This window comes from Exophiala oligosperma, assembly GCF_000835515.1.
Source record: "Exophiala oligosperma strain CBS 72588 unplaced genomic scaffold supercont1.7, whole genome shotgun sequence".
Classification (NCBI taxonomy): domain Eukaryota; kingdom Fungi; phylum Ascomycota; class Eurotiomycetes; order Chaetothyriales; family Herpotrichiellaceae; genus Exophiala; species Exophiala oligosperma.
Window position 1 is genome coordinate 850,341 of NW_015622824.1, and position 21,832 is coordinate 872,172.

At 53.0% G+C, this 21,832-nt stretch overlaps 11 protein-coding genes across 13 annotated transcripts; 5 read left to right on the forward strand and 6 right to left on the reverse strand.

Moving 5' to 3' along the window:
- Window positions 1–721: 721 nt before the first annotated feature.
- On the reverse strand, window positions 722–1,346 carry PV06_07609 (uncharacterized protein; the record flags this gene model as incomplete). Its single annotated transcript, XM_016408867.1, has 3 exons — window positions 722–901; window positions 955–1,080; window positions 1,182–1,346. The coding sequence occupies 3 exons, from the start codon at window positions 1,344–1,346 to the stop codon at window positions 722–724; spliced, it is 471 nt and encodes a 156-aa protein (XP_016260621.1).
- Window positions 1,347–1,739: 393 nt separating this feature from the next.
- On the reverse strand, window positions 1,740–4,031 carry PV06_07610 (uncharacterized protein). The gene has a single exon (XM_016408868.1). It carries the CDS (start codon window positions 3,912–3,914, stop codon window positions 1,998–2,000), a length of 1,917 nt encoding a protein of 638 aa, XP_016260622.1. The 5' UTR covers window positions 3,915–4,031; the 3' UTR covers window positions 1,740–1,997.
- A 133-nt stretch (window positions 4,032–4,164) lies between these two features.
- PV06_07611 (uncharacterized protein) lies at window positions 4,165–5,148 on the forward strand. Its single transcript, XM_016408869.1, has one exon. It carries the CDS (start codon window positions 4,282–4,284, stop codon window positions 4,936–4,938), a length of 657 nt encoding a protein of 218 aa, XP_016260623.1. The 5' UTR covers window positions 4,165–4,281; the 3' UTR covers window positions 4,939–5,148.
- PV06_07612 (uncharacterized protein) lies at window positions 4,816–6,153 on the reverse strand. The gene is made up of 2 exons (XM_016408870.1): window positions 5,868–6,153; window positions 4,816–5,819 (listed from the first exon to the last, which is right to left on the reverse strand). Exons 1-2 carry the CDS (start codon window positions 6,069–6,071, stop codon window positions 5,121–5,123), a joined length of 903 nt encoding a protein of 300 aa, XP_016260624.1. The 5' UTR covers window positions 6,072–6,153; the 3' UTR covers window positions 4,816–5,120.
- A 93-nt stretch (window positions 6,154–6,246) lies between these two features.
- PV06_07613 (uncharacterized protein) lies at window positions 6,247–7,487 on the forward strand. The gene is made up of 3 exons (XM_016408871.1): window positions 6,247–6,564; window positions 6,618–7,151; window positions 7,204–7,487. Exons 1-3 carry the CDS (start codon window positions 6,355–6,357, stop codon window positions 7,267–7,269), a joined length of 810 nt encoding a protein of 269 aa, XP_016260625.1. The 5' UTR covers window positions 6,247–6,354; the 3' UTR covers window positions 7,270–7,487.
- On the reverse strand, window positions 7,303–8,521 carry PV06_07614 (uncharacterized protein). Its single transcript, XM_016408872.1, has 2 exons — window positions 7,846–8,521; window positions 7,303–7,720 (listed from the first exon to the last, which is right to left on the reverse strand). Exons 1-2 carry the CDS (start codon window positions 8,383–8,385, stop codon window positions 7,493–7,495), a joined length of 768 nt encoding a protein of 255 aa, XP_016260626.1. The 5' UTR covers window positions 8,386–8,521; the 3' UTR covers window positions 7,303–7,492.
- A 171-nt stretch (window positions 8,522–8,692) lies between these two features.
- On the forward strand, window positions 8,693–10,642 carry PV06_07615. 2 transcript variants are annotated; one of them, XM_016408874.1, is made up of 3 exons: window positions 8,693–8,906; window positions 8,965–9,152; window positions 9,232–10,642. In XM_016408874.1, the coding sequence occupies exons 1-3, from the start codon at window positions 8,867–8,869 to the stop codon at window positions 10,345–10,347; spliced, it is 1,344 nt and encodes a 447-aa protein (XP_016260628.1). In that variant the 5' UTR covers window positions 8,693–8,866; the 3' UTR covers window positions 10,348–10,642. The 2 variants fall into 2 exon arrangements, with proteins under 2 accessions (XP_016260628.1, XP_016260627.1); XM_016408873.1 differs by having other exon boundaries at window positions 8,693–9,152.
- On the reverse strand, window positions 10,589–13,287 carry PV06_07616 (the record flags this gene model as incomplete). Of its 2 annotated transcripts, XM_016408875.1 has the most annotated exons (3): window positions 12,010–13,287; window positions 11,050–11,957; window positions 10,589–10,988 (listed from the first exon to the last, which is right to left on the reverse strand). In XM_016408875.1, the coding sequence occupies exons 2-3, from the start codon at window positions 11,735–11,737 to the stop codon at window positions 10,723–10,725; spliced, it is 954 nt and encodes a 317-aa protein (XP_016260629.1). In that variant the 5' UTR covers window positions 11,738–11,957; window positions 12,010–13,287. The 2 variants fall into 2 exon arrangements, with proteins under 2 accessions (XP_016260629.1, XP_016260630.1); XM_016408876.1 differs by having other exon boundaries at window positions 10,723–10,988; window positions 11,050–13,287.
- A 595-nt stretch (window positions 13,288–13,882) lies between these two features.
- PV06_07617 (uncharacterized protein) lies at window positions 13,883–18,890 on the forward strand. Its single transcript, XM_016408877.1, has one exon. The coding sequence runs from the start codon at window positions 14,986–14,988 to the stop codon at window positions 18,520–18,522; it is 3,537 nt and encodes a 1,178-aa protein (XP_016260631.1). The 5' UTR covers window positions 13,883–14,985; the 3' UTR covers window positions 18,523–18,890.
- Window positions 18,891–18,899: 9 nt separating this feature from the next.
- Window positions 18,900–20,541, reverse strand: PV06_07618 (uncharacterized protein). The gene has a single exon (XM_016408878.1). It carries the CDS (start codon window positions 20,178–20,180, stop codon window positions 19,122–19,124), a length of 1,059 nt encoding a protein of 352 aa, XP_016260632.1. The 5' UTR covers window positions 20,181–20,541; the 3' UTR covers window positions 18,900–19,121.
- Window positions 20,542–20,738: 197 nt separating this feature from the next.
- Window positions 20,739–21,521, forward strand: PV06_07619 (uncharacterized protein). Its single transcript, XM_016408879.1, has one exon. The coding sequence runs from the start codon at window positions 20,877–20,879 to the stop codon at window positions 21,294–21,296; it is 420 nt and encodes a 139-aa protein (XP_016260633.1). The 5' UTR covers window positions 20,739–20,876; the 3' UTR covers window positions 21,297–21,521.
- The last annotated feature ends 311 nt before the right edge of the window (window positions 21,522–21,832 follow it).

Genomic DNA, 21,832 nt, shown 5'->3' on the forward strand with positions numbered 1-21,832 from the left:
CGAGTACTCGTAGCCTTGCAAATCGTTACAAGGAGCGCGGTGTGTTTCTGCTTCCGGCCGAGATCGACTCCGAGCCCAGTCACCGCCCAGACCTGCATGTCCAAGAAGCAAGTCATTATTGACCGCAGCTGAAAATAGCCAACTACTACCGGTACTGCATTATTACTGGCACCGTCTTCATGCATGAAAGGCGGCTTTGTCTCGAGCTGGATGGATCGCCTGTCCGTTGACCTTAGTTTGTTGATGCTAACAACCTGTCGACGATCAACCCCACCAGTGCCTACTGTACGACGGATATGCTCAGGTAATCGGATGATCGGAGAGCACTGACTTCACGAGGCTATGGAAGGAGGATCAGGACCCTGGCGCCTATAACCCTAATTGGTACATTCCAAACACTTCCCAGCAGAGGAAATGGGGAATTCGCCTCGTCGCCCATGACCTGAATCGGCGAAAATGCCGTAGTCATCAGTAGAACACATCAACACGAGCTTCTCGAGGAGTCCGTAGAGTACGGTAGAAGACTTTGACCGCAATTCGATCTTTGCTTAGATTTTGGAACAAGCCTTCTACGTCTTTCATATCAGTCGTAGCACAGCTCTTCAGCATTGCCGCAAATGCGTGCTCAATTATGATGAACTTCAGCAGCTTTATTCCCATAAATTCTGCCCAACCAGGTCATGCTTTCTCTCCCACGTAATCCTCCGGGCACATGATTTTCTTATTCGTGTCTGAGATCGTGCAGCCTCGACACGCTCTTGAACATTGCCATCCCCTCGCTGGTGCCGCGGATTATCTTGGTGTCGCCGAAGTGGTTCGCGACATATTGGGTTGACTCGAACCATGTCGTGATAACGCCGGCGCGGACGCTGCGGTGGTTGACGAGCTTGTTCGTGAATATCTAAACCTGGTATGAGCCTTGGGTCACAGATAGAACCGATGGGCCACACTTACGGGTTTCTCTTTTCTACACTCGGCGTACCACTTGGTGTCGTGTTCGGCGACTTGTTTCCCTGGCCCCAGCCCAAGCGCGACTGGTACGCCGGCCACGACGAGTTGTTCCAAATCTTCGTGATCATACTGTGCCAATGTCAACGTTTGTTACTCGTAGCGGCATTCTGAGAGTGATACCTCTGTGCAACGTCTTGTTCGTGTTCGGCGCTCCGCTCCTTGACACCTACCTTCATACCATCGCGTGTGAAACTGACGTTTTTCCTTTCCAACTTCTTTCTGGTGTGGTGCCCGACATCGTGGGCGATTGAGTATGCAACGAAGCCTACTACAGCTACCACAGCGACGACGATGAGGAGAATGATGAAGGAAATTATTTGACTGGCCTGAGCCATCGCGAATTGCGTCTGGGGTTTCGAGCGCTGTGCCTGCGTTTTGGAGCCAGAGGTGGGTAGATAAATGGGAGGGCGAGACGCCGCCTTGTGATCAAGAAATGGATTGGTGACCTTTATGTCTTGTTGGCTTCTCGCGTGGCCGTCTCTCGGCTGTCGGTCGGTCCTGATTCTGCCTGAGGTCTGGCTGTGTGACGGTAGAGGAAGATGGTGATCAGCTACTCGCCCTTAGTCGAGTGGTTTGAGTTAAAATTCCAGTGCTTTACGCAATACGGAGAGGAAGGTGAACAGTTCATGCGCCACGAATTACTCCGTGGTTGAGTGTGGCTTGCGCGAAGATCCCTACATAGCCCACCAGGAACTCTACTGTAGTGCCACGTCACGCATCTACCCATGTGAAATATCATTGTCGGCCTCGTAAACGCCACGCTTCTCATACCTTTCGTTTGTTTGGTTGCCATCTAAGCTACCTAGGTAGGTATATATGCACACGATCCTCTGAATCCCGCCCAAACCACCTTAATATCACAAAGTATTCCCATGGAGATCCTGCTCATCGCCTCCACCACCGCTATATCGAACTCTATCGGGTATCATAGTCATATACACTTCAAACCAAGAACGCCACGTTATGCAAGGCACATGCTCGTTCCCCTACTCATGGTCAAAGATCTGCACCTTCTCGCTGATCTCCCATATGCGACTCTCATACTTCTCTTCGATATCATGTCCCTTTCCGCCGGCCACGCGGAGGATCAGATCATTCAGGCTGCTCCGGCCGAGAATATCAACATGATCGCCGGTGTTCGGTCCACCACGTGGGCTGAACCGATCTGGTTCATGGGGCATCTCGTATGTCGTCACCTTAACACCTGCGGGATTATACCTCTTGATCTTCTTCCAGCCTTTCGCGCACATGTATCCTGTGCTCAAAAGATTCACTGTCCCGTCACCCTCACCAAACACGACACCATGATCAATTGAGCCGGGTTGCTGTAGTCGTCCATTAGATGAGCTCACCGACGTGTCGATCGTGATGTTGATGTTCCCGTGCAAAGGGTTCTCATTGTCCTTGTAGAAATATGACCGCTCGGTCGGCTTCCCGACGCCGTAGAAGCAGTAAATCTTCAAGTTGGGGGCGAGAGGCAGTCGTGCTTCGAGTGGATTCATCCATGTTCGAGGGAGATTCTCGTTACGTTCGACCTCGGCCTTGGTATGCGCCACACCGTGGGAGTATGCGTGCTTGACTTGCTCCCGGTACCACGGCTCAGTACTCTCGAGCAGGTAATCAAAAGACTCGGTCATTGTCATGTTCTTGCGGGGAGGACCCGTGGCATTGAACTTGGGCTTGAACGAGAGGAAGACACCGTGCGTACTGTTCTGTTCAGGATAGGCCAAGTCATCTGGTGCCCAGGTGTCGTTTCCCCAGACGGCTTCTCCTCCCTTGGGAAGCATCGATGAGATTCCAGGCATGGCGCGAAAGATTTCCGCACGGTCACCCTTGGAGAGAAATTTTTCGAGTCCGTACACGGCAAAGGCGTTCAACTGTGCCGTATCCTTCATCTCGCCGGACAAGACTGCCGGAATGTCTTTGGCTGTCCCTAGCATGCAGCCTGATATGTTGATCCACGAGTCGATATATGTGTTGACCCAATTAGGGCCTCCTTTACCGTGATCTTTATGTTCGACCCATTTCATAAAGTATAGGAAGACCTGGCTACCCATGGAATGGGAGGCGAGAACGACCTTTTTCCCCGTGGTGGAGTGTGCCACTTCGATGTAGCTCTTGAGCCTGGTGAAGTACTGATCGCGGATTTCCAAATTTGCATACGACAACCGCCAGTCGTAAGCCGCAGTGAACGCGTTGGTCGGGTCATAACCAATGGTCGCAAGATTCTCCAAAATCTTGTTCCAAATCCAGTATCCCGTGATGAAGAAGTCCGTCGCATCGAATCCTTGTGCGGCGCGTAACTTGATCCCCGGAGGGTCAAGGCCCGTCTCCTTGTCCAACATGATGTGTTTCTTCCACTCCGCCTGGTCCAGGACAAGTGCTCTCATCATTGACCACGAGCCCCAAAGTCTCTTGCGAAAGTATTGTCTTGATTTCTCGCCTGTACTCCACGACTCAAGCCCTGTCGAGATGACCCCGGGAACCATGATGACGGGATGATGGGCTGAAATCCCCTGGGATTGTAGATGCAACCCCACTGCGAACGAGTCATAGTTGACCACATCGCGCTCCGCCATCGACAGGTCTTTGACATCTTTGACGATGCCTGCAGGTATCGCGTCCATCAGACTATCCAAATTGACCTCAAGCAAACCTTCCAGCTTGATAACATCTTGGGACTGGGCGAATAGCAGGGCCAGCATCAAGCCCAGCAGACCTCCCAGCCCGAAGATGATCCCGGACCTCTTCCTACTGCCTTTGTGTTTCTTGAGCTTCTCGAGCTTCTTGGTCGCCACAAGTTTGACCTCTTCATTTATGTCTGGCGTGCTTTCCCGGCTTGGAGACTCGGAGGGTGTGTCTTGCAGGACGTTGGCGATGCGGCGCCTCAAGGTCGAAGCCATTGTTGCCAATCGCCCTTCACCACGACTTCAGAGATAGTGTGGACAGTGCGAGAAGCACGCAACGGGAACAGAAAGGCATTCGTCAATGAGATCCGGGCCAGTCGGCGGGTCTTATAGATTTGCTGAGTGTGCACAATGCAAGTTTCACATGCAGGAGAAATGCATAAAGGATTCTGGTCTCCAATTCCGTCATCCAGATTATTTTCCAGTCGGCGCGCGGCGTTGCGTTGGGGAAATTCGCAGTTCACCATTTCGCTCGATCTTTAAGGCACAGGACCTCATTTTCCTCGGCCGTTTCATTCTCTCTTCTTTGGTGTGGTTTCCACGATGGAACGATCGACGTTTCGGTAGAAAGACTGTCACTACGATGAGCAGCAATGTCTCTTCAGCCCCCCAAACTGCAGCCGCGGAGGCTTCAGTGCCCCCCAGCATAGCTTATGTGCAGTATTCGCTGGACAAAGAGCCAGAATACCTCCCGCAGATCCGCGAGCTTATTTCCAAAGACCTCTCTGAACCCTACAGTATCTATGTGTATAGATACTTTCTCTACCAATGGCCTGAACTATGTTTCATGGCCGTCGACACGAACGACGACAACAAACTGTCCGGAGTTGTGATCTGCAAGCTGGAACCACACCGGGGAGGGCCGTTACGAGGATACATCGCCATGCTTGCAACGAAGGAGACCTTCCGCGGACAGGGTATTGCCACGACGTTGGTCAGCAGGGCCATCGATCTGATGATTGAGAAAGATGCCGACGAGATTGCCCTGGAAACCGAAGAGACGAATACTGCAGCTATGAAGCTTTACGAACGGTTGGGCTTCCTCAGAAGCAAGAAGCTACATCGATATTACTTGAATGGCAACAGTGCCTACAGACTGCTTCTTTATTTGAAGGAGGGGGTCGGGAGCATTCCAGTCGACATGGGGCCTGATGGCTACGACTTGCCCAGTCCAATCCAAGACGAGTTCCGAAGTCGGAATCGGGACCCGCAGGATGTTTTCAGTCAAGGAATTGTCTGAAACGAGACACCGCCGTCGAGTTGGAAGTAATTTCGAATAATTGACGGTGTGTTGAATCCGGGGGGCCGCAAAAGATTGGCCCTTGGTTGAGCAAGAGGTTGAAAAGGGTCATGCGGCTACAGCATTACATTAGAGATTCCCACTGTACAGAACAGATTTGGCTGGAATGGTCAAACAAGCGATCAAAGGCACCCTCCAATCCATTCTTCCCATCTTCTGACACCCTTTCCAGCTTCTTCGCCTTTGATTGCACCACCGAGAACGTCAACCGTGATGTTGTATTCGTCTTCCATCAATTTAAAGGAAAAGACATCCTCCCCGCCACCACCGAGAACGTCATCCTCTCCATCGGCGTCTGATTCCTGTCCCACTGTAGTCAAGCCTTTGCTCTTTGAGACTCTCACCCTCTCAATCTCGGCCTGTAGGCGCTCTCTGACCGCTCCAGCTGGCAGAGCAGTAAATAGATCCTGCTTGTTCGCCGCCACAAGAACCGGTATGGCCGTCTTCGTCTTCGCCTTGCCCGTAGCTCTTCTTTGCAGAGCCAGTAACGTATCGTGCAAGTAAACTGCGGTATCACGCGATGCCGCCGAGTCGCTCGAGTCGAGAACACTGCTGTCGACGACGAAGATGACCCCGCGCAATGCAGACTCGTGGATATGCGACAGGGCTTGTTCGCTCCTCAACTTCCCATGCCCGGGGGTGTCTATGATATTGTATCTCGTGGCTTGCTTGTCCTTCAGCGAGACATCATTATTGGAACGATATTTGTTCGACCCCAGAGGAACGGAGGCCGGGAGCAGTAAGCTGACGCTAGAAGAGACTTGCGATATGCGAGTGGCTGAAGGATCGGACTCTTCTGGATCGGAAGATCTTTTTTGTAGCTACCACCGTGAGTCTTTGCTCGCGTATCACGACAGCGTAGGACCTACGAGAGATACAAGGGAAGTTTTGCCTGCACCACTGGCACCCAGAAGGAGAAATGTTGGGACGACCTTGGCGCGAGCAGTCTGGGTGTAAAAGTAGAGATGGAGGAGCAGTGGAAAGGAAACGGTCACCAGCACAGCGATCAGAATGGCAAGAGGATCGCCGGAGAAAAGCCTGGTAGGCCAACTGTCCGGCGAAGACCAACCCATGGTGAGCGGCGGTGGGATGTGTTGAGGTTGTAAAGTATCAGAGGCATGGTTCCGTTGTAGGTGGGATGCAAGGCTTTTGGAGTCACCGTAGTGACTGACGTGCACAACTGAGGCTGTGGAGAAGGCAATCTTTATTTATGGTCCCCTGAAAGTCTCACCGCGGTCTGAAACTGCGCCCATTTCGATCAACTCTATGGACTTCCGTCGTACACTTCCTGACTTGACTTACAGAATCCCAACTTGACTGCTTCTCACTAGTTTCATTGCCCAGGATACCGTCACGATGATACTACGAAGTATCCTCCTCGTCGCTGCCTCCCTTCTCTCCTTCGCGCTCGCCGATGTCGAGGTGACTTCGCCCGCGGCAGGGGCATCACTGTCCGGTCTCGAACTGACAGTCGAATGGAAAGACTCGGGCGATACCCCCAAACTTGCAGACCTGGCCTCATATCAATTGTTTCTTTGTGCAGGCGGCAATGACGCAGACGACTATGTAAGAACCACCGCGTCTGCCACCCGACCTCCTCCGACTGACAGTCCTTATAGATTCAACTGGCAACGCTCGTTACCACCGGTGATTTCGCAAAGGGCAACTCGGTCACGGCGACGTTGACCGCCGGTGTTGGAGGCAACGTGCAAAATGCGTACTTCCTCAAGTTCATCTCCGCCGCAACTGGAGGCACCGTCGTCAATTTCTCGAATCGCTTCTCCCTCACTTCCATGACTGGAACATTCCCAGCCGCTGTGACGACGGGCCTCAAGTCCGTGACTGGCACAAAAGGCCCTGTGACACAGAATAATATCCAGTCGGCCCAGAATCCAGCAGCAGGTGCTGGAGGAGCAGATGCCGCCCCAGCTAACGGCAACTCTGTGTATAGCGTACCATATACTCTGCAGACGGGGACCATTCGCTACGCGCCTATGCCTCCAAGGGCACCGACAAAGATTACTGCAAAGGCAGCCTCACCTCAGTGGCCGACGAGCGCGTATACGGTGTACAAATCGAACGTCGGAACCCCGAATGCTGTCACTACGCATACAGAGGTGCTGACGTTCAGCGTCTCGAGTAGGGAGGCAACGGTGTGTTCTCCTCCTCTCTTCCTCTGTAGATTTCTGCTAACAAGATATATAGGTCGCCGCAGCTGCACAACCCACTGACGCTGCGTTACAAAAGTTCTTGAACCGATGGAAGGATTAGTGCAGGCCAACTTTTGTCCTCGGATGGCGCTCACGAAACTGCATGGCACGGAGTCGATTATAGGAACAGGGATAGGTGAATGGAGTTTATATGTCTGCCGGTTCAGTTCTGGCAATACCCAAATGTATCAATTATTGCCCCCTGCGATGCTGGGCAAACACGGCCGCCAACGCCACGCTCAAATAATAATTCACTGATAAAACCATTCTCGAATCGGGATCAATCATCGATATACTTCATCAAAAGGTCTCGTGTCACGGAAACAACTATCCCAGACCTCATTGACAACTTTTTCTGCGTGCGCCTCGTCCTTACAACCCGGCCGAGCCTTGACTGAATTGATCGCTCGCCTCCGCACGCAGTCTTGTTGGTGATTTGTAAAAGACATGATCTTGTTGCCAAAGAACTCGTTTGCCCACCGACATTCGCCGCTGAGGTTGCTCGCTCGGATCTAGATGAGAAAAAGAAACATCATTAGCACACGGGGTTTGGCTTGTGGGCATGTGCGGGTGGGTTTTGTGTGTGTGTGTGTGTGTGTGTGTGTGTGTGTGTGCGTGTGTGTGTGTGTCTACGCACCTCCGTACAGGCCGCGTGCCTCAAGTTTCCGACCTGGTCGGCCTTGAACCGCAAATGGTCATAGGCGTGGACCATCTCGTGGGCGAGCACATCCTCCATCATCGACTTGCTCTCTATGCGGTTGGCGCAGATCTTGATGCCGTACTGCTGGTCGAACCCGGCCAGCATCTTCTCCGAGCACGTGCGGCACCGGATGTTCTCTGGGCCCAAGTCACCACCCAGCTTCCGGATGTTGTCGTTGAGATATGTTATCACCGGGGACGTGCGGAACAATTCGTTACGCCATGTGTCGCACCTGGCACAGTCTATCTTGGAGTATCGTTGGTCCGCGTCCTTCCAGTACTCTTCGGCCCCCTGCTCGGACATGGTCCTTCGGGCCATGCGGTAAAAGTTCACCCATCGGTTCCAGATGGTGTCGGAAGGGAGAAGGGTGTGGCCTTTTGCGCCGGGAGAAGCACCTGAAGACGAAACCGAAGTCGGAGGTTGAGCAGCATTGGCCAGGGACGCAGAGGACGATGAAGGGTGGTCGGTGGCCGTCATGACGGCGAGGACGAAGAGAGGATGAGCGAAGTTTGCAGGTTCGACGACGACGACGACGACGACGACAACTTGAGAATGACAGAACGGACAGGCACTGTGAACCACGACTCAAGTCATCTACGTACCGTACAACGAGAAATAAAAAGAGTGGTGGAACAAGCTACTCTAATTGGTCACTCTTTCCACATTTCGTAGCCTTACGGGTCAGCCTTGTTCCCTTAGCCAACACGTGATCAAACCACTTCGTTGCTTGGCATCAGTGACTCCCGCGATTCCCTTTTGCTGCTACCGGGGAATTTTATGGAGTGAATCCGAATGGACATGCGCGGACACCTGGTTTGTTGATGAAAGGGCGTACAAGCCTTGGGACTTGGCCGCATTTTTTCCCTATCCAGTGCTTTTCCAAGATGATACGTCTGTTTCGAAATCAGGTGCCGTCGGGAAAAAACTTCTTGAATCATAAAAGAACAAAAAACTCGCAATGAAACCGAGCAAGCATTTGACGATTGTCATCAAGATTGGTGCATACGATGCCTTTCCCCAGCATGAAAAGAAGCACCAGACTTACGGTTGTCATAGGGACGTCCTCGATCGTCGACGAGATCACACACGAGCCCATTCTCTCGATACTGTCCTTGATCGTCGAGACCGCGATCAAACTGAGGCGCGATGGGCATAGAGTGGTCATCGTATCTTCGGGCGCTATTGGGGTCGGCCTGCAAAGAATGAACATGCCCAAGCGTCCGAAGCACCTCGCGCAAGTCCAGGTAAGCCACGGTCTACATGCTTCGCTGTTGCTGCTGTTTCCTCTTTGCCCTGGTGTTCTGACTCACCGCCATTCTTCAGGCCCTCGCGGCCATCGGCCAGTCCAGATTGATGTCCATCTGGGACTCCTTGTTCGCGCACATGAACCAGCCCGTCGCCCAGATCCTTCTCACACGCAACGACATTGCCGATCGGATACAATACCTCAACGCTCAGAACACGCTCGCCGAGACGCTCTCACTCGGCGTCGTCCCGATCGTCAACGAGAATGACACGCTCGCCGTGTCGGAAATCAAGTTCGGCGACAACGACACCCTCTCTGCCATCACGGCGGCCATGGTCCACGCCGACTACCTATTCCTCATGACCGACGTCGAAGCCTTGTATGACAAGAATCCCCGCAAATTTCCCGACGCCCAACCAATCCTGGTCGTCGACGACATTGACGCCCTCCAGGTCGACGTGTCGTCCGCCGGTTCAGCCTTGGGGACAGGCGGAATGGCGACCAAGATCGTCGCGGCGCGACTCGCTACGGCGGCAGGTACGTCGACCATCATCACCAAGTCATCGAAACCCGGCAACATTGCCGCCGTGATTCGACACCTCCACCCTCCGGTCGACCCGGAGACGGGCGAAAGCATATCGACAGAAGCCGAATCCCCCGCTCCACCTCTACACACGCGCTTCGTCCCGTCCAGTAGTCCCATCAGGAACCGCGCCTTCTGGATCTTGCACGGCCTCGCACCCCACGGGACCATCTACATCGACCGCGGCGCGAGCAACGCCCTCGTCAACAAAGCCGGGCTCCTCCCGGTCGGCGTGGTCGGGGTCGAAGGAAACTTTGCCCAGCAAGAGGCCGTCCGGCTCGTCGTGGTCGACAAGCACCCCCTTGGCCGCCTCTCACCGACGGGCGACTCGAGCGCCACGGCCATGCACCTCGTCTTGAAGGGCGAAGAAATCGGGCGTGCCGTCGTCAACTACTCGGCCGGCGAGGTCGCCAGGATCAAGGGCCTTAGGAGCGGTGACATCATCGGGACTCTCGGATATGCAGACAGCGAGTACGTCGCGTACCGGGAGAATGTGAGTTTGCACAACACGTCCAGTGCAAGCCGGCCTGAGACCCCTAGCGGTTTCCGCACGCCCGCCAAGGAGAGGACGCCCGACAGTAGTATTGCGGACTTGAGAGCTGGACAGTAAGGTGTCTGGCTCGCGCCTGGTCTCGGCACCTGCTTTGCATGTGCGGTTTCACTGATGTCGGTGGACAGGGTTTGTTTTGACGCATCTATAGAGGGAGAGCCCAGAGTTACAGGCCAAGAGATGATTTGCATGGCAAGGCATAGATTTTTGCGCATATGTTTCGGCGCCTGATGGTGACTTAAAATGGGGATAGGATAATGAATGACTAGATACAATTGAAGGACTCACCAAGGTCCTTCCTCCCGAAAGTGGTGTACATGTTCCCTTTCGCCGTTCCTATGAGCGGTGCCGTAGCCAAAAGATGCTCTCAGCCCTCCATGGTACAGCGTTAGAAAAATAGCCTCCGGACGCCTCTCTCCCATTGTCCCTTGTTTCTCAGCCCATGACGACAGGGCCGGTACTGCCATAACCGCTCGAGCTGAGTCCGCACTTCGCCAGACAGCTTTCAAAGCCCGCCTGACTACCTGTACCGACTTGCGGGATAGCCTGTCCGGTCGCTGTCCAGTTGCCGTTGGAGAGCTCAATAAAAGGCATGACTGTCAAGCCTATGTCATCGGGCAGCATGAAAAAAGCTTGTGCGAGGTTGACTGTCGATGCGTCTGCATCATTGAGAAACGAATAGAGTTGGTTGTTCTCGCAGCCTACACGTCCAGTGTCAGTATTGCCAGTCTCGCAGGACGACTTAAGGATGAAGAGACTAACCTGTGTTATACATGGTATGCACACTCGCTCTAGGGAAGATTGTCATCATGCCTGGGGTGAGAGTCTGCTCGACGATTCTTGCTCCATTCTCCTGATACATGTATGTGTTTGTAGTGCCATTTATAGCGACAACGAGGTTGTCCGCACGATGGAAGTGCGGAGCAAGCATTGCGCAAGGGCCCAGATTGAGTTGTGCGACAGTAACCCCGACCGTGCTCAGAACAGGCCATGTTGCTGCGTTCGCATTGCAGACACTCCCCGGATGCCACGAGTACTTGGGGTTAGAGGTGAAATTGTACACCAGTTGTTCGTCAGTGAGCATGTTGAGCCGGTCAAGCATGGTGGCCGCGGATTTGAGCTTAGCTACAAGGTCAGGGTCGGATGTTTTGTCGACGGCCAGAACAACCTTGGGCATGATGCCAACCAGCAACCCGAGGAGAGGCGTAAGCCCAATGGCCAAGGGTACGAACATCATTGGCCGATACCGACGAAGATAGAGGTAGCTTACGTTGAAGGTCAATATGGAGGTGAAGACCGCGATGGGTAGAAACACTGGTTGCGCGATCTTATCGTACTTGTTGTTCGGTTCTTGGAAGGGAAAGAGCAGCTCTTGAATCCAGCTTGGATGTGCACAGTCTGGGGTGGAGGAGCAGAACCAGGAAGTTGGATCCAAAGTGAGCACAGGCATGGGTTGGAAGATACCGAATTTAAAGACTTTTTGTTGTCAAGCCTCACCTTTGTCGGCATCGTCTTCGAGACCAGGATCAGAATGTCTTGGAGGGGATGAGATCAGGTGGAATCAGTCAGAGGTGGCTTCTCGAAGGATTTGCAGTGTAGTGGTGAAGGACCACAAAAATCCATTGGTGGTATATGATCCATCTTTCCAGCGAGACAAGTGACTTGATTTGCTACCAAGTTCAGCATGAAGTGCTTTGCGCGGGACCTTCTCGGGCATCTGACCTTGCCATGAGTTCGTGCCACGACGGACTGTTCTGGTGTTGGAAATGAATGACAAAGACCTCCCTTCTCGCAGCACACGAAAGGAGATGAACGGATTCTGCTGCCCTCACATGTACGGACGCCGGTTTCCAACCCTCGGGTAGCAGCCTTGTATAATGGGCGGCACGGGCCTTGGGTCAACAAGTTTCGCATATATTTGGGCCATGTAGTTTCAATAAAAGATCCCCGAGTAAAAACATGAGGATTTCAATGAGATCGTCCGGTCAATATAGCCCTCGCTTGCTCCGCGCCAGAGATGGTCGCAGAGCAAAAGGTGAATCAAGGGAATTTGAAGAAGAATTGGAATTGCTGGGGGCACTGCGCATGATTTTAAATCCCACCTGAAGTAAGGTCTGAAGAAGCGGCCTCTGGACGGTTTCGCTCTGAGCATGGCACGATGATAGCAGTGGCTTGAACCAGTACCTCCTTCACAGCAAGCGTGTTGCTTACACTGTGTAGCGATGACCTATAACTTTGAAAAGTGCAATCAAGGAAAAGGCCGAAACTGTACAGCTGTTGCACCGTGGAAGTTGAAAAGGTCTACTGGGCAGCGCAAGATGTGTCGGTGAGGCTGTCAGTTGCGCCAAGGGGCCTCCTTGAGCATGCATCTCCCTATGATGGTGCGTTCGAGTAATGCTTGATGGCCGTTGTACCTACACCCTCGGCTGGTGACGGCAGGACACAGGCGAGGCAGTAACGCAGCTGAATCTTGGTTGCTGACCATGGCTGCGGGAAATTCGTGGGACAGAGAGATCTCTGCATCACCTTGCACCAAGTCATCGTAGTCCCAGAAAATCGATCCTCGCTCGAATGCAAGTAATTGTCATGCCCTTGGACACCCGCATCAAACACGTTAAGCGGCACGGAATGTTGCAGGAAAGGTCGGGCATTGGAGGTATCCGTATAGAGCCCTGGAATCCATTCGGGCGGTATCATGATTCACACCAAAGACACAGGCACTTTCGATTCAAGGGGCAATGAGTAATCAGCGCAGACTCCGGACTCTATGAGAAAAAGTCTCACGGGAGGGAATAAGCCTCTAAAAATTGGTTTGATGTGACTTGGTTGCTCCTTTCAAGGTAATGCAAGACTGTCCACGAGCACCTAAAGTTAGCACTAGACGAGGCGCCGCCATTGACATCAACTGCGGCGTAAGTGCATAAGCAGGTGCAGGTCGAGTGGACATCTCGGAGGTCCTGCATGAGGAAGCCCCTTTGAAGCCGCCTTCAAACTGTTGCTGGTCTGGGGTTGGCGATTCGAAATCTGAGAAACCATGATGCGTGATAGACGGTTATCCTTCTTTCCGAGAAGATAACTTGATCAATCCGAGGCATTATCTAAGTAATGCGCGGGAGCAGCGGTGGCTGCGGGATGACATGGGAGCATGCGCACCCGGGCAGGGGTTGACCTGGTCTGGCCTGAGATAGGGAGGGATAGGCAAGGCAACTTAGTGAGCTTCCCCCGCGAGAAGGTCACTTCTCCGTCTCTGGCCTGCGGATGGTTAGCAGTAGATGGGCTTGATGAAAAGGATTCTCACCACTCAGTCGTAACAACAGGCCTTTCACTGTGTCCTGCGCATTCATCAGGATGCGTTGCGTGTGTCCCAATCACGCCGTGTGCCCGTCCATGTGATTCGACGCTAGAAAGAGATGAAAATTGATGGACTCGTCGACGGCAGCGATGAATGGACGAATGGACGAGGTGGTGGATCGAAATCAGGGGGTTGGCTGCTTGTTGACTCCTCGAATCGAGTTTAGGGCGCGTGTTACCCAAAAGTCGTGCCTGCATGTGCAGCCGTGTGTCTCCTCTTTTCCCCTTCCAAGCCCGTGGTTAACCAGGATGCCAGGGATGCCAGGGATGCCAACGAGCCACCGACACTGAGGTCCGGCAGTCAGGGATGCCAGTCTCGTCCCAGTGCTCAAAAAAGTCCTGTTACTGTACAGAAAGAAGTCTGAGGAATTGGTTGCGTCCCAAGACTCGTACTGTTGCGGATCAGAAACACCCAACCGACCGTCTCATCCTCACTCCTGTTTCTAAAGCCTAAGCGACTCTTTGTCCTCTGCAGCCCGGTTGAACCCTGTCAAGTTGCATGACCCATTGGCTCTGGCGAGCCGCTACTTGCTGCACCTGTCAACTCCCTCGCACGAGACTGCCGACCGCAGTGCGGACTCGCCCCTTCGTCGACATATCCGAGAACCTCGTTTTGAGTCAACTTTCGCAACAAGGCACACCGTTGATGCCTGTGGTTGACGACAGCATCGCCCTCGCTGTACGCCTGAGTGACTCCCTCCCGCGACGACTCCCCCATTTCACTCCCGACCCCTGCGATCCCCTCAAGTGTTACTAGGCATCTACACCCTTCTCGCGAAGCTATTCAATCTGGAGCCCTCCTGCGCGCTTCCTTCATCATAGAGGCGCAATATTCAAGTTGGCAGAAACATAAAAGAGACGACAACACACGCTATGGCTGGTTGATCATCGCCATGTTCTGGTCCGAAGTGGAACCCAGAATCCAGGGCACTTCAAAGCAGGATATCGCCTTGTGCGCAAACGAGCTCGCATAAGATACTGGAATATCTGTTGAAAGGGAACTACGCCTGCGTTTAAAGAACCATTTCGCTGTACAAGTCGGGGTGCTGATCGAACACCATACCCAGGTCGCTTTGGTTTCAATCTCGACCAACTGTGCAGCTTATCCACCACCCTTTGATTCGCCCCGACACCTGGTGCTGCAGGTACAAGTTGCATCCATTCTGATTAACGGCAGAGCTGCAGACCGTTGAAGATTACGTTTGCAGCTGCAGTGTAGCCCATTCGACGTCGCCGATCGAAGCCAGCCATTGTTGAGTCCACGATTGATATTGATCTACAGCCTGCTCGACTATCATCATCCCCATATAAGGCTGCTGTCGTATAGTCGACTCGCTGCTAAAGATAATGAGCTCAACCGCGGCTCCTGCCACATACTACAGGAGACATTCACGTTCTGACTCAACATCTTCCTCCTCTCACCCGATCAAAAAGGCTGCCTCTATTTCAATCAGACCTAGCAGGAATGCCCAATTGAAGGGTGGCTCAAGCAGTCCCGATCGCGTATCACCCAATACATACTTTTACGACCGAAGTCGATCCGACAGCAGACCAGAGAATCGCCTCGACTCGAAGTCGCTTGGTTCTAATCTCAATATCAACCGTTGGTCACATTCGACCTCAAGTAGTGTATCCGCACTCGACACCGAAACTTCTCGAGTCAAGGCGAACACTTCACGACGGAGGAGCATAGAGCCGTCGCTGATGTCGTCGATCGCGGCAGCAGGAAGGCTTGAACCTCCACAACCGTCGATGAGATCTTACAGCCAAAGTCCCCACCGAAGCCAGGACCAAGGTCACCTTCAGGTGGACCGCGGTTATGGCTCGCGAGGTGGGAATTCCGGGGGTGCATCTCCGCTGACACCTACGTCCATGTTCAATACCAGTTCGAGTGAATACTTCGGAGAGACGTGGCAGAAAAGAAATGCAAAAACGGGAGATCCCGTGACAATGTCCGTTCATTACATGAAGGCAGGTAACACGGGCAATAGGCCCACGGAGAATATTGCCTCGCAGTACATGGCGCAGCCTCCACGACTGGGTACGCAAGAAAGAAAGCTTGAGGCCATCGTCCAAGATGATCAGAACGAGGCAACGCAAGACAGCGTACCGGCGCGAGGAAGAAGCCATCGAAGTCCTACGCAGAAAACCATGCTGTCCAAGGCACTGGCAAAAGCCAACACCGCAGTCCTTCTGGACAATGCCCAGAATATTGAAGGTGCCATAGAAGCGTATGACGAGGCGTGTGAGCTCCTGCAGCAAGTGCTCGTCCGAAGCTCCGATTTGGACGACAGGAAGAAATTGTCAAATATCCGGAGCACTTACTCGAACCGGATAGCAGAATTGCATGATCTGGATAGCTCTTTCTCTGGGCTGATTGAGAAGGCGCTCCCAGAGGATCCCCCATTCGACGAGAATGGCCAGTCTTTCTTCGCAAGTGATGGCCCCGAGCCAGACACAACAGGTGTATTAGAATCGGTCAAGATCCCTCCTCGAGGGGAGTCATTATTGCCCGAGATTTTTGGAGGGGAGACCTTTCTCAATGAATCGTCTCGAAAAAGGCTCCAGATCCCCAGTCTGACCATTCCCATGGATACACAGTACATGCCCCCTCCGCTGTCTCCCCGGAGAGCTCCTTCCGTGTCTTCCGATAGAGACACAGATACTCCGTTGGCGACTTCGAGAACAGACGATGTGGTGAACAATATTCTCCACGCACGAGAAGGTAGCACCGAGTCAACGTCCTGGCTGGACACTTTTGAAGACGGCGAGACCTCATCGAGGTCTTCTCGGTTGTCTTCTATCGATCTTGGACTCAACAAACATCAGCGTCTCGCTGACGAGATCGAGGCAGAATTTGATGCCGCCCTCAGTGCCGCTGTTGATGCCGCCTATGATGATGAAATGCCCGAAGATACGACACCCAGGCCTGATAGACTAGCACAGGAGTCCTTCTCTACAACGCTGCCCCCACTTCAGTCGATCTTCCAACCGTCGAATCTGGGTATAACGAGCGAGTACGACGAGGAGGATTCGTCCGATGAGGAAGAAAGGATTCTCGAAGAGATGACAAGAGGTTATGTTTTCGACGATTTCTCGTTTGACAACAAATCCAAATCTGCCCTGCCTCGACAATCGGATTCGAGCACGGTTTCCGGTCGTACTTGGGCCAGTTCGATCCCGTCAACAACTGCAACCAATGCTACAACGTTGAGTACACTCAAGGAAGCCTACGAACCTGCTTCTGAGCTGTCACCTCGGCCCACTCCTCCTGCGAAGGATACCCCTCCGCTGACGATGCCGCCGAGAACAGCACTTCCTCCCGCCCCTGTTCTACCAGCTCCTAAGCCAGCAAGCAGGCCACTGAGTGCCGAAAAACCGGGCGGACTTGGCATTCGCGAGCGAAGGTTTTCAGGACGAACAGGTGAACAACTCAAGATCGAGACGTTCGCCCGGCGCGGCTCCTCTGCTCAGCCACCGAAGCCGGGAGATGTACCGACAACTGTTCAAGCATCCTCGTCTGTGGCCCAGAAGATACCTCACACCGCACCGTTAGAAGCCACCAACTCGCTTGGAGGAGAACCCCCACCACCGATGACAACGATGCCGTCAATGGAATCCTTCCAAAGCGAATCGCCATCGACTCCAGCCTTGACGCAGGGTGGCTCCCAAGGGAGTCTCGAGGAATCCATGATCCCCCCATCGCCTTCGAGACTGGGGAGGATGGTATCGCCGCAGGGTGGAATCAAGAAAAACCATTCATCCACGAGTCTCAGGATGAGAAATCTGTCAATAGCCACGACTGAAACAAACAATGAGTCTCCCGTGACTCCAGGCAGTTCCGGTCCCAATGGTGAAGGGAGGACAATTCCACCGCCCCTGCCTTCCGCAGCATTGCCAACCCCATCCACTGCTGCATTCGGGCCTAATCTTCTCCAATCCGGGGGCATGTACCTCTTTGACGATCACACCGGAGGTCCCACTTCTCCTGAACTTTCAAGAACTCCGAGTGCGTCTGTGACGCCGCCCCAGTCACTTGAGCCCTGTCCCGAGTCTTCACTACTGCGCCCATTCTGGTTGATGCGATGTTTGTACCAGACTCTCGCTCACCCTCGGGGTGGATATCTGACGACAAAACTGTTCATTTCTCGAGATATCTGGCGTGTCCGAAATGTCAAGTTGAAAGCTATCGAGGACAAGGTCTCGCAATGTGATCTATTAACTGCGGCGCTCCTGAAACTCACCAAGGTGGACACATTCGATGCGGACGCGATGCTGGAAGAGCTGCAGTCTTTCGAGACCGTCTTGGATCAAGTGCGGATCACACTGCTGAAGAAGATTGGCAGTGATGTTGGATTTGGGGGATCCACCGGCATGTTCAAAGGTGGAAAGGAAGAACAGGAAGGCAAGTCCGGCAATGCTGCTACCAAGACATTTGCCTCGAGCTGGCGGAAACTTCGATCCAAGTCAAGTACGCCGGCCATGGGGTCGAATGGATCAAAAGATGTATCTACGCCAGGCTTGACCATGGCGACCCTGCCAATGACTTCGTCCAGTTCGGTTCACTCTTCTCGTTCACACCACAATCGGAAGATCGTGCCGCCACCCACCCCGTCTGCCTTGTCCAGTATCCAGCCCAGTCATGCAATGTACATGTCGAGTCTCGCGCGTCTTTTTGACGCAGCACAGGTTCTGGATGGGATCGCAAGACAGGTGGAAGACCCGGGCCTGAAATGCAGCAACAAGACCCAAGTCGGGTTGGAGCTAGGAGTGAAGAACGCGGCCGAGTTCTTCGCCTTCTACGTTATTCGTTTTGTGATGGCAGATTTAATGTTGATGGTTGACAAGTTTGTCAAAAGAGGGACAGAGTGGGTGATGACTTGAACCTGATGTCTCGATCCGTGTCGATACGGGGTTCAGGTCCATGTATTCTGCCGCGGGCCGAATTTCGTACATACTGCACGCCCCATTTCGCAGCGCCTTTTTTGCATTCCTGTGGCGTTTTCTCCTACATTTTTGATCTGATGTCTTTTATGATACCAATTACTAGCCGTCGCTATCGTTTTTGTATTGGGTTCAGTCCGGGAACCCAAGGGCCGGTTGATTTTCGCTGTGCAGGGTTTTTGAAGCGGGAAAAAGATACAGTCGCTTACTAGGTTCCAAGTATGATGTATATAGAAATAGTGGGTTACGAAGTAGCATGTCGAGCAGAGGGTGCGATCTGTTTGTGAAAGGTAACTTGAGATGATCTATTCTAGTATACCATTCACACTTACATTTCGAGTATTTAATCTTTTTTCTTTGCATGTGTTTGCGTGTGTGTGTCAGGGTGCTATTTATAGCCATGACAAGAGACACGAGGCCACTTATAGACATCTAGATCGATGCCCGGGGAATGTGTTGTTGCTTTATCCAACCAGGTTTGGGGGCAAGTCAAGGTTTTTTCTTGGAGCAGAGGTACATAGTACCTCCTGAGACATCATTCAGCGTCCCTTGAAGACGGGCTTCCTCTTCTCCCCAAAGGCCTTGAGGGCCTCGAGTCGATCCTCGGTGGCCAGGACGACCTCGTAGGCCTCGTTTTCCGACGCCTCCCCCCGCGTCCAACCGTCGATGGCCCGCATGGCCTGGGTGACCGCGATCGGGCCACCTTCGCAGATCTGGCGGGCCAGGTCGAGACTGGCGTCGAGGACCATTTTGCGAGCCAGACCTGATTCTCCTTCTTGGGTGGTGGTGGTGGTGGCGGTGCTACTGCTCGTTGTCGCGTCCTCTCGGGGCTCGACCTGGACGAGTCGATTGCAGAGACCGAGAAAGTAAGCTTCCTCCCCGCTCACCCTTCTGCCCGTCAGGATGAGGTCCCGGGCCCGGTTGGGCCCGACGAGGGCGGGGAGGCGGTAGGTGCCTCCGGCGCCCGGGATGATGCCCAGTTTCGTCTCGGGCTGGCCGACCACGGCGGTGGTGGCGAAGACCCGGAAGGTGGTGCACAGGGCGATCTCGAGCCCCCCGCCGAGGGCGACCGAGGAGACGGCGCTGACGGTCGGGATGGGAAGAGAAGAGAGAGCCGCAAAGGTCGACCGCATGTCGGACAGAAAGGTGCGCGTCTCCTCGGCCGTCATTCCTCTCCGCTCGACGAGGTCTGCCCCGGCGCAAAACGCCTTGTCGTTGGAAGAGGCGAGGATCAGGGCTCGCGTCGGGTCGGCGGCGGCGGTGCTGGACCGTGAGGCTGATTGTCTCGAGGCGGCGGCTTCATGCTCGGATTGGATTCGGGAGATTTGGGAACGGAGATCGGTGATGAGTCGTCGAGAGAGGGCGTTGCGTGACGCCGGTCGGTCGAGAAGAAGAATCTTGATGTGTCCGTTGTGAGGGGCCGGGTGGGTGAGGACTTTGATGGGGGAGTCCGAGCCGCTCGAACTCGTACTTGAACTCGAGGCCGCGTAGTATCGGACGGACGGTGTGTTGATTTTTGATGTCGACGTCGGTGCAAGTGGGCGTAGAATGAATCTTGCTCCCATTCGTGAGAGTGAAAAGGTCGTGGTCGAGACCATGGTTGGAAAGTGATTTGATGTGGTGTTCCGGGTTGTTTGGGTATCAAACGTGTCCAGACAGCACAGAGTCTGGGTAATCAATGAATGGCAGACTGGGTGGGTGTCTTGTCGTCGGCTGAAAGAAATACCAAGTAGGGATTGTTCAGTCGTAGAATGTTGTCGTACTTCTTTTTTTCTAATGAACGTAGACCAGGTAATCTTGTATGGAGAGATTGATATAGGCAGGACTCAAATGTTGGTGCCAACCTCCCACGAGCAATTCCGCGTCTGTATCCTGCTTCGTCCCAAGATCCTTTGGTGGTATAGAAAATCTATAGATTTCACCCGGTGAAGGACAACAAAAGTTGATGTTTACAACGACGTAGCACCTTGTAAAGAAAATCAAAGAGTTAGACCGAGGTTATGCTGTACATATGGTGGTGACTTTCTACAGTAAAATTACGACCGATAATTGCCGGGAATATGCGAGATGGATGCATGGAAAGGACGCTTGGCTTGTCATACAGAGATCAGGCCATGGGGTTTTTTTGGTTGTAAGATTTCGATTTCCAGTGTCCAGGCAGCACGTATAATCAAAGACTCTTTAGAGATTTCAATATCGTTCAAAACATCAAACTCCTCGACCTGATATCAATTCGAGCATATCAATCTCAAAAGATACGAGCAAAGCCAAAACAAACAAACCAAAAAAGAAAAATGGACCCGTCAATGTTGACCGAGATGATTCTCGACCTGGAAGACAAGACGTGGCGGGCGCTGATGCACACGGGCGCCGATCTCCTCCCGTTCCTCAGCGCCGACTGTGTCATGCTGTTCCCCATGGGCCTGAAGGTTTCGTCGAGCAGCGAGCCGAGTCTGGAAGACGTGTTGAAATCGGAGGCTTTCGTGCCGTGGAGGAGGTACCGACTGAGCGAGGTGGAAGTCAGACCGTTGGGCACCGAGGCGGCCATCATCACGTACCGGGTGAAGGCGACGAGGCAGCACATCACGCACGACGACGACGAGAGGCAGGATGAATTCCGGGCGTTGATCTCGAGTACGTGGCAAAAGGACCCGGAGGCGGGAAAGTGGGTGATGTGTGTCCATCAACAAACTCCTTATGAACACGAGGTTTAGATTTGGGGGGGTTTCATGTTTTTTTTACAGGTCTACTACCTGAGGTAAGGAGTACCTTGGGTAGTGATATATGTTTGCAGGGTCTGTGGACATTTATTTGTGCTTGTCACTTGTACTTGAAACTGGAGAATTCAAGTACCTTGGTTGAGGATTGAAATTAGCGATATTTTTACTCCGTAGCAATTGGCACTGTGGAATGATGAAAATGATGATTGCCTTGCGATATAATGGGTGACGAGAATAAAGTACATGTATCTAGTGTACTGGCGATGATCAGCATGTGAGACCAATTTCGTAGGTGGTCTCATACTCGTATAACCAGAGTCTTCATGGGTATACTCGTACCTTGGGTACACCTTGGGTACACCTTGGGTACTTCTTCTACTCGCACCCAAGTAAAAGTGATAAAATGCACAGTGACATCAGGCTTGTAATACTTGTTGTACCCCGGAAATCAGGGCCGTAAGTGGCGTTGGGTGTGGGGTTTTGTCGCTGCTTGTGATGCTGTAGCGACAGAAACACAATGCATCGATCGC

Bases quoted from the DNA above. Each gene is read 5' to 3' on its own strand.
- PV06_07615 (XM_016408873.1), top strand. From the start codon at position 8,916: ATGCCTTTCCCCAGCATGAAAAGAAGCACCAGACTTACGGTTGTCATA. The intron at 9,153-9,231 runs GTAAGCCACGGT...GCCATTCTTCAG, and splicing joins AGCACCTCGCGCAAGTCCAG to GCCCTCGCGGCCATCGGCCA.
- PV06_07617 (XM_016408877.1), top strand. From the start codon at position 14,986: ATGAGCTCAACCGCGGCTCCTGCCACATACTACAGGAGACATTCACGT.
- PV06_07619 (XM_016408879.1), top strand. From the start codon at position 20,877: ATGGACCCGTCAATGTTGACCGAGATGATTCTCGACCTGGAAGACAAG.
- PV06_07614 (XM_016408872.1), bottom strand. From the start codon at position 8,385: ATGACGGCCACCGACCACCCTTCATCGTCCTCTGCGTCCCTGGCCAAT. The intron at 7,721-7,845 runs GTGCGTAGACAC...TTTCTCATCTAG, and splicing joins GGCACGCGGCCTGTACGGAG to ATCCGAGCGAGCAACCTCAG.
- PV06_07610 (XM_016408868.1), bottom strand. From the start codon at position 3,914: ATGGCTTCGACCTTGAGGCGCCGCATCGCCAACGTCCTGCAAGACACA.
- PV06_07611 (XM_016408869.1), top strand. From the start codon at position 4,282: ATGAGCAGCAATGTCTCTTCAGCCCCCCAAACTGCAGCCGCGGAGGCT.
- PV06_07612 (XM_016408870.1), bottom strand. From the start codon at position 6,071: ATGGGTTGGTCTTCGCCGGACAGTTGGCCTACCAGGCTTTTCTCCGGC. The intron at 5,820-5,867 runs GTAGGTCCTACG...TCACGGTGGTAG, and splicing joins AAACTTCCCTTGTATCTCTC to CTACAAAAAAGATCTTCCGA.
- PV06_07618 (XM_016408878.1), bottom strand. From the start codon at position 20,180: ATGGTCTCGACCACGACCTTTTCACTCTCACGAATGGGAGCAAGATTC.
- PV06_07613 (XM_016408871.1), top strand. From the start codon at position 6,355: ATGATACTACGAAGTATCCTCCTCGTCGCTGCCTCCCTTCTCTCCTTC. The intron at 6,565-6,617 runs GTAAGAACCACC...CAGTCCTTATAG, and splicing joins GCAATGACGCAGACGACTAT to ATTCAACTGGCAACGCTCGT. The intron at 7,152-7,203 runs GTGTGTTCTCCT...CAAGATATATAG, and splicing joins TCTCGAGTAGGGAGGCAACG to GTCGCCGCAGCTGCACAACC.